This window comes from Ursus arctos, unplaced genomic scaffold (assembly GCF_023065955.2).
Source record: "Ursus arctos isolate Adak ecotype North America unplaced genomic scaffold, UrsArc2.0 scaffold_7, whole genome shotgun sequence".
NCBI lineage: Eukaryota > Metazoa > Chordata > Mammalia > Carnivora > Ursidae > Ursus > Ursus arctos.
In genome coordinates, this window is record NW_026623089.1 from 63,473,207 (window position 1) to 63,487,980 (window position 14,774).

Sequence of the window (14,774 nt, forward strand, 5' to 3'; positions counted from 1 at the left end):
TGGTAGCCTCCATAAGCAGGCTCCCTCCCCGCCACCATGTCCACAGTTATATTTCCCCCAAGACTACTCTCCCCACCTCCTACCTTCCAAAAGGTGTTTGCTTTTCTACCTGTAGACTTGCAGTTTTTGTTCTCTCCCACCTCTGATTGATTTCCTCAGTGTTCTGACTGCTGTGATAACTATCTACCTGTGTTTTGAGGAGAAGACAAGCTTAGGGTCCCCCTACTCTTCTGCTGTCTTAATTCCTCCTCTGCCATATACTTCTCTATTATATGTTTTTTATTTGTGGTTACCACTGGGTTTTTATATAACATCTTACATATATAACATATATATTAATTTGATGGTTGCATAAGTTCAGACACATTCTAAAAGCACTAAATTTTTACTCTTCTCTTCACATTTTATGTATATGATGTAGTATTTTACATATCTTTATTTTTTGTATGCCCAAACTATTTTTTGTAGATATTATTGTCTTACTGCTTTTGTGTTTTAACCTCCATACTGGCTTTGTAAATGACTAATCTACTACCTTTACTATATGCTTGCTTTTACTTGTAAGTTTTTTTACCTTTCATATTATTTTCCTCTAGTTGATGCCCTTTTTCTTTCCACTTAAAGAATTCCCTTTAACATTTCTTGTAAGGATGATTTAGTGGTAATACACTCTTTTGACTTTTGTTTGTCTGGGAAACTCTTTTTGTCTTCTGTTGGGAATGATAATCTTGCTGGGTAGAGCATTCTTAGTTTCAGATATTTTCCTTTCAGTACTTTGAATGTATCATGCCACTTTCTCCTGGCTTGCAAAGTTTCTTCTGAAAAATCAACTGATAGCCTTATGGGGTTTCCCTTGTATATAACTGTTTCCTTTTTCTTGCTGCTCTTAAAATTCTATATTATTACTTTTTGCCATTTTAATTATGTGTTGTGGTGGGACCTCTTTGGGCTCATCTTGTTACAGTCTCTCTGTACTTCCTAGACTTGGATATCTGTTTCCTTATCTAGATTGAGGACATTTTTGCTTATTATTTCTTCAAAAAGTTTTCTGTCCCCTTCTGTCTGCTTTTTCTGGGATTCCTATAATGCAGATATTATTATGCTCAGTGATGTCACTGAGTTCCTTAAACTGGTTTTCATTTATTATTTTTTTTCTTTTTGCTGTTTAGGTTGGTTGTTTTCCATTATCCTGTATTCTAGATCACTGATTTGTTCTGCGTCCTCTAATGCTATTGATTCCCTCTGGTGTATATTTTATTTTAGTTATTGAATTCTTCAGCTCCAACTGCTTCTTTTTTATATTTTCTCTCTCTTTGTTGAAGTTAATCCACTCTTTCTCAAGTCCAATGAGTATCTTTATGACCATTACTTTGAATTCCTTATCAGGCATATTGCTTATCTCTATTTCATTTAGCTCTTTTATTGTGATTTTGTCTTTTTCTTTGATTTGGGACATATTCTTCTGCCTCTTCATTTTGTCTAATTCTCTGTGTTTGTTTCTGTGTATTAGGTAGGTTAGCTATGTCTCCTGATCTTGAAAGTAGTGGCCTTTTGTAGAAGAGGTCTTGTGCCCTGTAGTGCAATTCCCCCCTGATAACCAGAACCAGGCCCTCCAGGGCTATTGCCTGTATCGGCTGGATGTACTCTATGGTGTGGCTGAGCCCTGATTGCCTTCAGCTCAGCTGGCTGCAATGACCCACTTTACTTGTGCTGGGTACACTGGGTAGGATTTTGTTCCCACACTGCTGACAAGCCTGTATGAGGCTGCTGCAGTCTCGTTGGTGGACAGGACCAACAGTCAGCCTAGCTGTCTACAGTTAGCTTCTTTGCCGTAGTTGTGGGCACATGGGGAGCACTTGTTCTCTGCTGGGCCAGCTGAGAGGCTCTCATTAAGAGATTCGGCTGCTGGAACTGTGGGTATACCTAGTGTATGAGGTTATCGCCCTCATTCTCCAGGGCAAGAGTAACTTTGGGGTGCTGCGGCTCCTCTCTGCCAGGGCTACCTGCAGGGTGTGGTGAAGTAGGAGCTTCTTAGGAGCAATGCCTGCTGAGGCAGGCAGGCTGTGTTGGGTGGGTCCTCACGGAAGTGCTGGGGCAGGGCATGCATTACTAGCAAGGTAGATGGAGAGTGTTAGAACTGTCTCCTGCAGGCATCTGGCTATCTAGGCTGGGGGAGTGTAAGAAAAATGTCACCCAACAGCACTTATATTCCCAGAGAAATTTCCTGAAGTTCCTTGCCCCTCCATCACATGTTCTAAGACTAGTCAATAAATCTCCTTCACATATACCCCAGGCAATTTTCAAACTGGTACTTCTGTGCTGTGTCTTGGGCTTAAGTTTTATATTATGCTGGCTTTTAAAGGATGGGGACTCAATTTTCTACCATGCTTTGGCTCTCCCACAGTGAAGCCTGCTGATTTTTAAAGCTACTAAATTTAAGGCCCGCTGGTTTTCAAAGTCAGATGTTATGGGGATTTGTGTTCCCAGTGTGGGTCCCCAGTGCTAGGGGTGCCTGGTTTGGGTCTGAACCTCTTGCTTCTCCATACTTGTGATGTCTCTCTTATCTGTGATTAGTCTCACTAGGTGGGGGGGGAGGGGTGATTGGGGGGGCTGTTTCCAACTATGTCTCTGCCCTCCTACCCTTTTTTTATGTGACTTTCTCTCTGCGATTAACTGTGGAAGGTTTGTTCTGTCAGTCTTTGGGTCATTTTCAAAGTTAGTTTCATAGATTTGGCTGTTATCTCGATGAGTCTGTGGGATGAGGTGGGCTCAGAATCTTCCTATTTCACCATCTACCTGCCTCACCCCAGCTCCTAATTTTATCAATCTTTCCTACTGATTTTTTTCAGATTTATGATCTGATCTTTATTATTTCTTTCCTTCTACTAACTCAGGACTTTGTTCTTTTCTGGTTGCTTTAGGTATAAGTTTGGATTGTTTATTTGAGATTTTTTTGTTGTCGTTTCTTTAGGTGGGCCTGTATCACCATAAACTTCCTTCTTAGAACTGCTTTTGATGTGTCCCATATTTGGAGCATTGTGTTTTCATTTTCATATGTCTCAAGGTGTTTTTTGATTTCCTCTTTAATTTCTTCATTGACCCATTGGCTGTTTTGTGGTGTATTGTTTAGTCTTTACATGTTTGTGCTTTCTCCAGTTTTCTTCTTGTAGTTGATTTCTAGTTTCATGGTGCTGTGGTCAGAAAAGATGCTTAATATGATTTCAATCTTAAATTTATTGACACTTGTTTTGGGGCTAATGTGATCTATCCTGGAGAATGTTCCATGTGTACCTGAGAAGAAAATGTATTCTGTTGTTTTTGGAGGAATGCTATGTATATATCTGTTAAGTCCATCTGGTCTAATGTGTTGCTTAGTGTCAATGTTTCCTTATTGATTTTCTGTCTGGATGATTTATCCATTGATGTAAATGGGGTGTTAAAATTCCCTACTATTATTATATTACTGTCAATTTTTCCCATTGCATTTGTTAATATTTGTTTTATATATTTAGGTGCTCCATGTTGGGTGCATAAATATGTACAATGTTTTATCATATTTTTGATTGATCTCTTTATCATTATATAATGTTCTTCTTTGTCTCTTGTTACGACTTTTGTTTTAAAGTCTATTTCATCTAATATATACATTGCTACCCCAGCTTTTCGTTTATTTCCATTTGCATGGAATATATTTCTATCCCTTCACTTTCAGTCTGTTTGTATCTTTAGATCAAAAGTGACTGGTTTGCAGGCAGCATATAGATGGGTCTTGTTTTTCTTTTTCTTTTCCCCTTCCATTTTCCATTCAGCTACGCTGTCTTCTGATTGGAACATTTAGTCCACTTATATCTAAACTAGTTATTGTTAGGTATGTATTTTTTCCCACTTTGTTAATTGTTTTCTGCTTGTTTTTGTAGTTCTTCTCTGTTCTTTTCTCTTTATTCACTAGTGATTTGATGACTTTCTATATGTTATGTGTAGATTCCTTTCTCTTTATTTTTTTGTATCTATTCTAGGTTTTTGGTTTGTGCTTACCATGAATTTCATATATAACAACTTATGTATGTAGCAGTCTATTTTGGTTGGTGATTGTTTAAGTTCAAATTCATTCTGAAAGTTCCACATTTTTACTCCTCCTCCAATACATTTTATGTTTTTGACATCATATTTTACATATTTTTATTCGGTGTATCCCTTATATAATTATTGTAGATTTAGTTGCTTTCACTACTTTTGCCTCTAACCCTCATACCAGCTTTATAAGTGGTTGATCCATTACCTTTCCTCTATGCTTGCCTTTACCATTCAGATTTTTTCTTTCAAATATTTTCTTATTTCTAGTTATGACCTTTTCCTTTTTTTTCTTCTCTGTCAGTTCAGTGGTGATTAACTCCTTTAGTTTTTGCTTTCTTAAGAAACTCTTTATTTCCCCCTTCGATTCTGAATGGTAAATTTGCTGTATAGAGTATCTTCATTTGTAAGGGTTTTTTTTTTTTTTTTTTTTCTTTCAGCACTTTGAATATGTTGTGCCATTTTCTTCTGGCCTAAAAGTTTCTACTGAAAAATCAGCATAAAACCTTATTGGGGGAAGGATTCCCTTATATGTAATAAATTGCTTTCTCTTGCTGTTTTCAGATTTTCTTATTTTTAATTTTTGAAATTTTAATTTTAATGTGTTTTGGTGTGGATCTCTTTGGGCTCATCTTATTTGGAACTGTTTGAGCTGCCTGGATGTCTGTTACTTTTCCCAGGTTAGGGAAATTTTCAGGTGTTATTTCTTCAGAGAAGTTTTCTGCCCCTTTCTCTCTGTCTTCTCATTCTGGGACCCCCATAATGAGGATGTTAGCATCCTTGGTGCTGTCCCAGTGGTCCCTTAAACTATCCTCAATTCTTTAAATTCCTTTCTCTTTCTGCTCTTCAGTTTGAATGATTGCCACTACCCTGTCTATCAGGTCACTGATCAGTTCTTTTTCCTCTAATCTGTTCTTTGTTCTCTCTAGTGTATTTTTTATTACTGTTATAGTCTTCAGGTCTGTGACTTCTGTTTGGTATTTTCTTATATTCTCCATCTCTTTGTTGAAGTTTTCACCAGGCTCATCCATTCTTCTCCCAAGTTTGGTGAACATCTTTATGACCATTACTTTGAATTTTTTATCGGGGGAGATTATTTATTTCCATTTTATTAAGTTGCTTTTCCTGGGGTTTTAGTTAGTTGTTTTATTGGAATATGGTCCTCTGTTTTTCCATTTTGATTGACTCTCTGTGTTTTTTTCTATGTATTAGGGGAAAGAGCTATCTCTCCCATTCTTGAAGGAGGGCCTTGTGTAAGAGAAGAACCTTATCTTTCAATCCTGCCCTAGTTCTTGGTTGTGTCTAGAATCTTTCTGTTTGTCTAAGCAGTCTCATTTATTCTTGGTAGGTCCCAGTTGCTGAGGGTGTGCCAAAACTTGTCAATGTTCCAAAGAGAGAGATTTCAGTCAGCACCTAGTTTCAGGTGATTAGAAGCCAGACTGTCAGGCAGCAACTTTTAAATTTTGCAAATATATACACTCCTGTAGGACTGCAATTGTAAATCCTGCTGCTTTCCAGACAGGTCATCTGGAGTCCCCTGGGTGACAGGTGCAAAAATCAGAGCTTCAGATGAGTACCTTTCTAGGAGGTACTGGCATGTGCTGTATTGAAGCCAAAGGAGAATGAAAAGATGGTGTCCCTGCTTATGTTCCTTGAGAACACTCCCATAGCCTCTAGATGTTTGGCAAACCTGAAGCTTGTGCCTCACACTGAATCCCTAAAACAAGTGAACAGGCCTTTTTAACAGAAAGACTGGGAGTGTCTTTCAGTCTGTTGTTTGTGTTACTCTGGGAGTGGTAGTAGTCTGCCAAGAACTGTCTCCAATTGTTATAGACCTATGGAACTCAGAAACATAATGTAATGTTTTTATTGGCCAGAAGAGTGAGTAAGGTGATCAAGGAGTGTTCCCTTTGTGGACCATGTATGCCCACTGGCCTTTGCAAGGCAGTGGAAGAACACAGGGCTGGAATGTGCCTGCAGGCCATAGCATGGCAGTGGGAGACTGCAGGGCCAGGGTGTGCCTGCCAGCTATAGGAGGGCAGTGGGAGAATGCGGGGCTGGGGCACACCTGCCTGCACCATCAAGTTAGAAAGGGAGTGCAAAAGTGGCACGTGCCAATGCCTTTGTCCCCAGAGAGAGTCCTTATAGGTGCCTGCCCGTCCAGTAGATGGATTAAGATTAGCAAATGAATGTTCTTCACGTATAGAGTAGGCACTTTTCAAACTGCTACTTTTGTTTTTGTTTGTTTGTTTGTTTGTTTGTTTTTTAAAGGTTTATTTACTCATTTTAGAGAGAGAGGGCATGTACAAGCAGGGGGAGGGGCAGAGGGAGAGAATCTCAAGCAGACTCCCTTCTGAGTGTGGACCCCAACACAGAGCCAAAATCAAGAGTCAGGTGCTCAACCAACTGAGTCACTCAGGTGCCCCCACAAACTGCTGCTTTTGTGATAGCCCCCAGGGTTAGTTAGTCTGTATGTAAGCCAGTCATTTCTGTACAGTCCCCTGGGTTTCCTGGATGTGGTTTTCAAGGTCTGACATTTTGGGGGTTTGTATCTCCATTGTGGGTTCCAAGGGTTGGGGTACCTCATGTAGGGCATGAAGCCCTTGCTCCTTAGGGAGAAGCTTTATATTTGTGAGGTCCCTCCTGATTGCGGATCACCATGCTAGAGGTGGGGTTTTTGGCAAGATCGTGTGTCTGCTTCTCCTACCCTTCTCAATGTAGCCCTTTAAGCCTTTGCTGTGGAATGGCTGCTCAGCTAGTTTTCAGGATTTTTTCAGAGGGGATTATTCTATATGTAGCTATAGATTTGATGTGTCCATGGAAGTAGGTGAGTTCAGGATCTTCCTACATCTCCATCTTAGTCCACTCCATCTTACTGATTTTAGTTTTTAAACAGAATATTTTTCAGAGCTAAAAGAAATCGGAACAGAAGTAGCTGCTAAGAATTAATGTATGGGTTACAACACAGACTAGATTTGTAGACTTTAGCCCTCAGGATATAATTGATGTTTTGGAAAATATGATTTGTTGGGGGGCTGTGTATTTTCTTTTAACACCTGTCCCTTTTGATAGTTTAAGTACTAATAGCTCCAAAGACAAACTATTGAAGTCCATTCTATGAACAAATTCCGTAGTGATTCGTAATCATTTTAAAGTTTCTAGGCCAGGGCAACAGGGCAGCTTGAAATTGGAAATTCAGAGGGGCCTGAAGAGTCCATGAAGTAAAAACTAAAATGTAATGGCAGTCCTTTTATTGGTTGGCTCCTATACTACTCGTTGTCCTAGGTATGACAGTGAACAATGGAGGCATGGTTCCAGCCCTTTTGGAGCTAAAAAGAGCCAATAAACAAGTGGGGAAATGAATGAAATTACATATTATAGTGAGTGTTAGAAAGGAAATAAACAAGATGCTAACAGAGAAATTGGGGGTGCTGTTTAGATAAGGTAATCAAAACTGGCTCAAGAATTTGATAGAAATTTGACTGTGAAGCAACTATAGCTAAATCAGGCCTAGGGAAGTGGGGTCAGGAAGCAGATGGAAAGAAAGTATAGTGTGGAGGGGGGGTGTGGAGGTGGGTAATGGAGGCAATATACATGGAAAACATTACAATTAGGGAAGAAGAATGGTAAGTAAACTGGGGATGTTTGGGGACCCAGTTGTATCCCCAACTTTGAGCAAATATCCAATTTGATCTTCATATCATCATAGAAAATCTATATACAGTTCTTAGATAAAAGGATGTGAAAGGGCCACTAAACCTCTTCACAGAAATTAAAAGTAAGCTGTCCCTGCTCTGCAACTGGTGAATTACAGACAAAGGTGCCTTAAAATAGTATTTAACCACCCAACCTGTGTGGGTGTTCTCCATTCCAACCCAACTAAAGAAGGACCCGGTAATTGCATAGCAGAGAAAAGTGAGTAGAGTATTTTCTAAAACAAGTAGCGTATTTTCCATTATGTAAAGGAGAAAAATTAGCTTTTCGAAAGCCCCACCTAGGTTTCACAGACTTCTCTTTGGTGTCGTTCACATCCAGATGGGAGAGCTGGGAAGGAGAGGTAGCCATTGTTCTTTAGAGGATCCAGCAGCCTTAGTTCCCTTTTCCTGCAGATCCTGAAGATCCATTCTTGGAGACCTGGGAGGCGAGTCTGGGAATGCGCTAGCAGGCTGGCTCTGAGGAACGGGCTGGGGCAGCCTCATAGGGGGTGGGGTTCCTAGCCAGAGAAGGGTTGCATTGAGGTAGCACCAAGACCTCAGGGATTTACTACCCTTGGTTTTTCTGTAGGGGAAAAGCATGTTCTTGCATTAAAGGTCACTAAGTCCGGCATGATCAGAGTTCAACAAGTGCTTACTCTCTCCTTGGGCTTATGGTTTCTTTCCTCCATCACCCTCTGACAGTAGAAACTGTCATTATTGTTTGATTTGTTTGCTTGTTTTCTGGCCATCTCTCCACTATACGGGAAGCCCCACAAGGAAGGGGCTGATATCAGTCTCACCAGAGCCTAGTGCAACTCTCTGTGCATTAAAAGCAGACAGAGCCTAGAAGCTGCACGTGTGGTGTTCCATCTCTGTAGAGGCACGATGTGCAGTGCGACTTGTCCATGGGCCTTCTCAAGGGTTTGTCTGTGGGGCTCAGCCCTGATGAGACGGGCTGGATGTTTTCTCTTCCCCACTGGAAGGACATGTGACGGTGGCATAGACTGCTCACAGGTAAAGCCCCCACCCCCACCCTTGTCCTGGACTTCCTGGTCATCAGGAGAGGTATCCCTTTATAGGCTCATCCCACACAGGGTGTCCAAGTCCCCACTGTCCATTCCTGTGTTGAGGAACAACAGGTCATCTTCAGGTAATGGGTCAGTTTGGGGTGGGGAAGGAATATAGTTGATGACAGCTGGTCTGTAGAATTTCTTCCATTCTGCTTTCTTGTGCTCAGGTAGAGCAGCTTGTTTTTTCCCTTCTACTCTGAGGTGGCCAAAACCTGAGACCTTCATCTTCTCTCTCCTGTTTCATGTGCCGCTTGTTTTCTTCTCCATTCCTTTAAGCTTATTCCTCTCTCTCATCTCGGAGAGGAATAAAGCAGCCGTGCAGATGGATGTCCTTTGACAAATCTCTGTCCTGTTTTTGTTTCAGTCTGAGTACAAGGGAGGGAGAGATGGGAGAGGAAGATGGATGACAACCCACTTACTACTTCTAGCCATCACTGGGTCTCAGTATTATACCTCACCCCCTGTGGGAGTTCAGAGGCCTTTGAATGTGAGCTGACAAACTCCTATGCAATGAAATTCTTTGCTGTTTATTTGTGTTTCATGAAGACTTGGTTCAGTTCCAGGAACACTGCCTAAGGAGCCACACTGTGCCGGACTCTACGCACCATCCTTAGTGTATGCGCGTGTTTGCTTTCCTTCCTTTAGAGTCGGAAGGGAGCTTAGAAGCCATCCAGTCTCAGGCCAACTCAGGCAGACTCAGAGAGTGGCCCTGGGAGATAAAGTGATGAGTGAAGGCCTCAGAGTTGGTGTAGCGTTTGGCCTCACGCATGGTCAGAGCTCTGCCCAGTGGCCTCTGGGGCGTGGAGATAACTCATAATAAAGCCAGTGTTCAGTCCTTGAGTGTTTGCCATAGGCTGCTGCTGTACAAAGTGCATTTTGTGCCTTCCATTTAATTCTGAGGACAGGTGCCACTGTTACTATTGCTTTTTAAATATATATATATATATACATGAAGAAACTAAGGTTTAGAATAGTGAAGATGCTTCCCAAAGTCAGATGCATAGAAGATAGCAGAGCTGACATGTTCTCTTCTGCTTCGTAGAATACGTAAGAGCACATGGAGTCTACAAGAAGCAGCAGGTTCCACATCCTTCCTCTAAATGGAGGGAGGGACTTCCTTCCTTCCCTCCTCCCTCCATCACTCCTTCCTTCCTTCCTTCCTTCCTTCCATTCGTCTGCCAATACTCTGTTAGAGCTGCCATTAAAAAAAAAAAAAGATACTACAGCTGGGTGACTGAAACAACAAACATTTATTTTCTCAGTTCTGGAGGCTGAAAGCTCAAGACCAGCGTGCTGGCAGAGTTAGTTTCTCCTGAAGCCTTTCTCCTTGGGTGGCCAACAGCCACTTTCTCACATGGCCTTTCCTGTGTGTATGCATCCCTGGTGTCTCTTTCTCTGTGCTTATAATGACACCAATCATATTGAATTAGGACCCCACCCTTAGACCTCATTTTCCCTTTAAAAGCCCCATTCCCAAATACAGTTTCTTTGGGGGTTAGATCTTCAGCATATGAATTTGGGGAAGACACAGTTCAGTCCATAATGTAACTCTTGGGTATTGTGAATAATATCGCTGGGAATGTAGGTGCACAAGTATCTGCTTGAGTCCCCGTCTCAATTATTAGGGTATATAGCAGAATTACTGGATCATATGGTAGTTCTATTTTTAATTTTCTTGAGGAAATGCCATACTATTTTCTATAGCAGCTGCACCATTTTACATTCTCATGTCATCATTTCCTAATTTTTTGAATAGTTTTGCTCTTTTCGGAAAGGTCACTCTGATCTCCAAAGTCCTCCAGTAGGAAGCTTGTCTGGAATTGTTCTTTTTGTCTCCCAGATGCCTAGAACTCTTTCCAGAAACTTGGTGCCCTTGCTCCTCTGTACCCCTGTCAGTAACCTCAGGCTCTTCTACACTCAGCTGCTGGGAGAACATCCCAGAAAGGAGGAGGGAGCAGTAAAAAAGGGACCTGATCTCAGATAGATGCCTCATCTGAGTTGTGGGCTGTCAGCAACCCCTGAGCACAGAGGAGGTGTGTGCCTTCATCTCTGAGCATGGCAGAGGAAGCATCTGGAACCCATTTAGCAGTGACACTCTTTGAAAACACTGCTGTGTTTTCAAAACACTCGTATTTACTCACATAACAGCATGGATGACGGTATGTGTGTAAGAATAAGTACTGTGTGAGGGGAGGGGTTCGGTGTGAAGAGATGTTGGAGGTAGGTGCTATGTGAGGTAAGGTGTGAGGGCATATATGCAGGTGGGGATGTGTGTGTGTTCCAAACAGATGTGAGAGTGGGAGTTGAGTGTGAGGGCGTCTATATGGTGTGTGAATGGCAGGGTGTTTCTGTGTGTGTGTGTGTGTGTATATGCGTGCATGTGTGTAGTAGGGGATAAAAAAGGTGAATGTGAAGGGTAGGAATGAGAGTGTATATGGGGTTATTTGGGGGTTAATTGTATGTGCAAGTAGTGTGAAGGTATGGGGGTTGGGCATGAGGGTGTGGAGAACAGGGGGGAGGTAGGGTAGGGTATAAGGGTGTGCATGGGGTAAGGATGCGGGTGTGTGTGTGGAGTAGGGTGCGGTGGTGGGGTATGGAGGTTTGTGGGGAGTAGGGTCTGTGGAGGGTAGGGTGTGAGTCGAGTATGCGTCTACTGGAGGACTCCGGGGCTGGAGGAGCTGCTGAGGCCTGCAGAGCTTTCCTGATGCAGGGGAGTGGCAGCCCTCCAAGGCCTGGGGTGTGACTCACTTTCACCTGGTCAGGGGAGTGAATTAGCTGGGCATCTGCATCATGGCAGGATACGTGCGTCAGTCTGTATGAGTCTGTTCTTATTAAGAATCATGGGAGAAATTTAAATGAGAAATGAAGGGGGTGGGGAGAGGGTTGTTCTGGGAGCTAAGAAATTGCTTCTCCCTCAGTGGCTGGGTCACACTCCGTGACCAAGGCGCTCTCCCTTGCTCCCTGCACTCCGCTTTTGATCCAGGCAGCTCTAGCCAGCCCGTGTGTGAGAAGCCACTTCAGAAGACCCACATACCTGCATGCATTTGCCCTCCCCGAGACAGATGTGACAGATGTCGATCAGGGAGCCAGCAGCACCTCCCAGATGCCAGGCAGCCTCTGCAGCAGTAACTCTTTATGCACTGCGGTCTGCTGCAGTCTTCGTGGTTGGGGGATGCTGGCTTTTATGAATGGTAGCCTGGGAGGGGCCTCATGTCACTTGTTCCCGATGTCAGCACCGTGAATGAAACACTTGCAAAGCGTAAAGCCTCAAACACCCGGGAAGCAGATACCATCTCAGATTGGCTCTCCTGGTGCAGCGTCTCCTGCTGACGAAATCACTAGTCCCATGTGTATAAAGCCATATACGTTGGGATTGAAATGAGGCAGAAGCTGAGGCTGCATGTGGAATACTGTGTGTCTGATTCTGGCACAATCAGCTCTGCCTGAAGCAGCTGTGGCTGAACTCCCCCCACTCTGCCAGGCTTTGCGGAGCTGCGGACTCACCGTTGTGTGTCAGGCAGTTACTTAGCGAGCCCGATGTTCTGCTTTTGCTGGCAGAATTCCCTGCTGAAGCTCCAAGCCCTGGAAACTGATCTGTGCTCTGCATTTCTGATGAACCAGGAAGAAGCCGCTCAGGTGCACGGACTCAAGGACCCAACCCCGGCGTCGACCCACAGTGTGCCTGTGGAAGGCGCGGATGCCGCAGGTAAGAGGCTGGGCTGGGGACAGGTCTTCACTTGCACTCTCAGGATAGTTCAGCCTCTTGCGGCTTAACGTGGCCTCCTGTGGGAAACCATGCCTGGTGCCACGGGAAAGCTGAAGAGGTGCTTGAGTTGCAGGGGGGGAGCTGAGAGGGAGCAGGAGGAATTAAGGCGTGTTCTGGTGTAGAGTGTTCTCTCCAGCTGGGGGCCCAGCGTCAGATTTACACATAAATAGGTGTCAGCTGAAAAACGCTCACCGCAACTCCTGGTCCTAAGGAATTTCTATCTGGTTTCCTGTGACAAACAAGTGGGAGCTTATTTTCTATGACTGGATGTAGATAACCTGTACTGTCTTGATACTCAGGGTATTTTTGAGGTATTCAGTGATGGGAGAGTTGTAACATTACTACTTGCTTTCTTCTATTACCTGCTTGTAAGATGATTCATCAACGTAGGGAAAGTGGAGGTGAGTCCTGTGGCTTTTTCTGATCCTACATTGTCTTTTTCTGTCTCGATTTTTTTTTCGCATTAACTTCTGTGATGAAAAGTCTCAAAATTGGTTATCATTTGTCTGCTGGTTTCTCTGGTTTTAACCCCAGGGATGGTAGGTTGGCTAGTAAGCAGAAGGCAGATTAATGCTCCCAGAAAGACTTAGGAAAGAAACGCTAATTTATATGAGTAGAAATGAGAGCACAGCTTATCTTTCATAACCCAGATGGGTCAGAGGGTTGCAGACTGGTTTCTGGTGGCTGGTAGAAATAGGCTTAGGTGAACTTGCTTCATGAGATGTCCTTTATCTCCAGGAATTGAAGAGACTTAAAAAGTAATATATTTCAGTGTCACTATTAACAGCTCATTTAAGACATTACTGCTTAAAACAAATCCATATGGTCTAAGTAGATAAAACCATCATCTCCAGTGTTTATTAAGTATATTTAAGTATATTAATAATAGTGGCTAATAGTAGCTACAATTAGTAGCTTTATTATTATTGAAGATTTCTGTGATCCAGGCACTGTTCTAAGTACTTTATATATTTTATATTAAATCCTTAAACTAATCTGTGAAATAAGTAAGGACACTGAGGCCTAGTGTGACCCTGCTAGTAAGTGGTAAAGTATTTCCCCGTGGATGCAGATGGCCAGTTGGCTGTCCTTATTTCCTGGTGCTCTCCTCTTGCTCTGCTGATCATTGTGTTTTGATGAAAGGCAAATAAAAGTGGGCAGGACCCAGTGTCAATCCAATTAGAGTTTTAAGTCAGATTATTAGACACACTTTTCTTCTTCCACCAACCCCAACAAACAACATATAAAACACGTAACGAAGTTTTAAGCCAGATACAAATTAACTTTTGAGTTGTCTGATGTTCTGTATAGATACACAAGTATCTGGCAAAGAGTTATAAAATATTTGCATGTTGGATATAGATATATCTTTTCTTTTTTAAATCATGACTTTCATGTGCATATATGTGTCTTATATTCTCCAAAGGTCAAGAGTAGTTTTGCATTTTCTCATTCTGGATGGACAGGATTTTGAAAAAGCATATTAACACTCCTTGTATAATGGAAAAAAGTACTGAATTTATGTAGGAATTGCCCATATCAAAGAACTGATCCATATATGTCATGTTTGAAGCGTCAAATGGCAGAAATGGACAGAAGGCTCCTTACAGAGGAGGCTTGTGGTTTGGATGCTGAATTTTTCAAAATGTAGGTGAATCTGAGGAGTCCCAGAGGGAATCTATGAAAAAGAGAGGTTTTCACTCTGTGTGTGTGTGTGTGTCCACACACTAGACAAGAATATTTCTGGCAAGTTTTCAAAAATAAAATCCATAAAATCTTGATTTTTTTTCACCTTTATAGAGCTTATAAATAAGGAGTCTTGTGTAGGCAAAATGACTGCATTTAAGAGAGAAGAAGCTCCAGCCCCTGTATTGGACCTTGTAATATTTTGACACAAATCTTCTCCAATTTTCCAATAACCCTTTGACACAGTCTGGAAACTACCTGCTAGATGTTTTCGGTCTCTTCATTTGGCAGGGATATTGCCAAAGTGACAGGCATTTGGAATCAAAGATTAATTTATGGGATCTTTTGTTCTCATTGGCTTCCAAGATGAGTGTTTATAGGAAGGTCATATATTTTCTTTTTTAAAATTTATTTAATTAATTAATTTTTTTGATCATATATTTCTGTCACTCAGAAAGAAGAAATGTTTGCTCATCTTAAAGGCTC

The 14,774-nt window shown here is 42.2% G+C and overlaps 1 protein-coding gene across 14 annotated transcripts in view; it reads left to right on the forward strand.

Annotated features, from left to right (window-relative positions):
- Nucleotides 1-14,774, forward strand: part of FAM13C (family with sequence similarity 13 member C) — a 134,261-nt gene that overhangs the window by 83,899 nt on the left and 35,588 nt on the right. For 7 of the 14 annotated variants that reach the window (XM_048218944.2, XM_048218945.2, XM_026504242.4 and 4 more), the window contains one exon: nucleotides 12,458-12,542. In XM_048218944.2, coding sequence (XP_048074901.1) covers nucleotides 12,458-12,542 — 85 coding nt within the window. Of the gene's footprint in view, nucleotides 1-12,394; nucleotides 12,543-14,774 lie in introns of all 14 variants that reach the window. The other 7 variants (XM_026504245.4, XM_048218943.2, XM_026504240.4 and 4 more) reach the window with 1 other exon arrangement.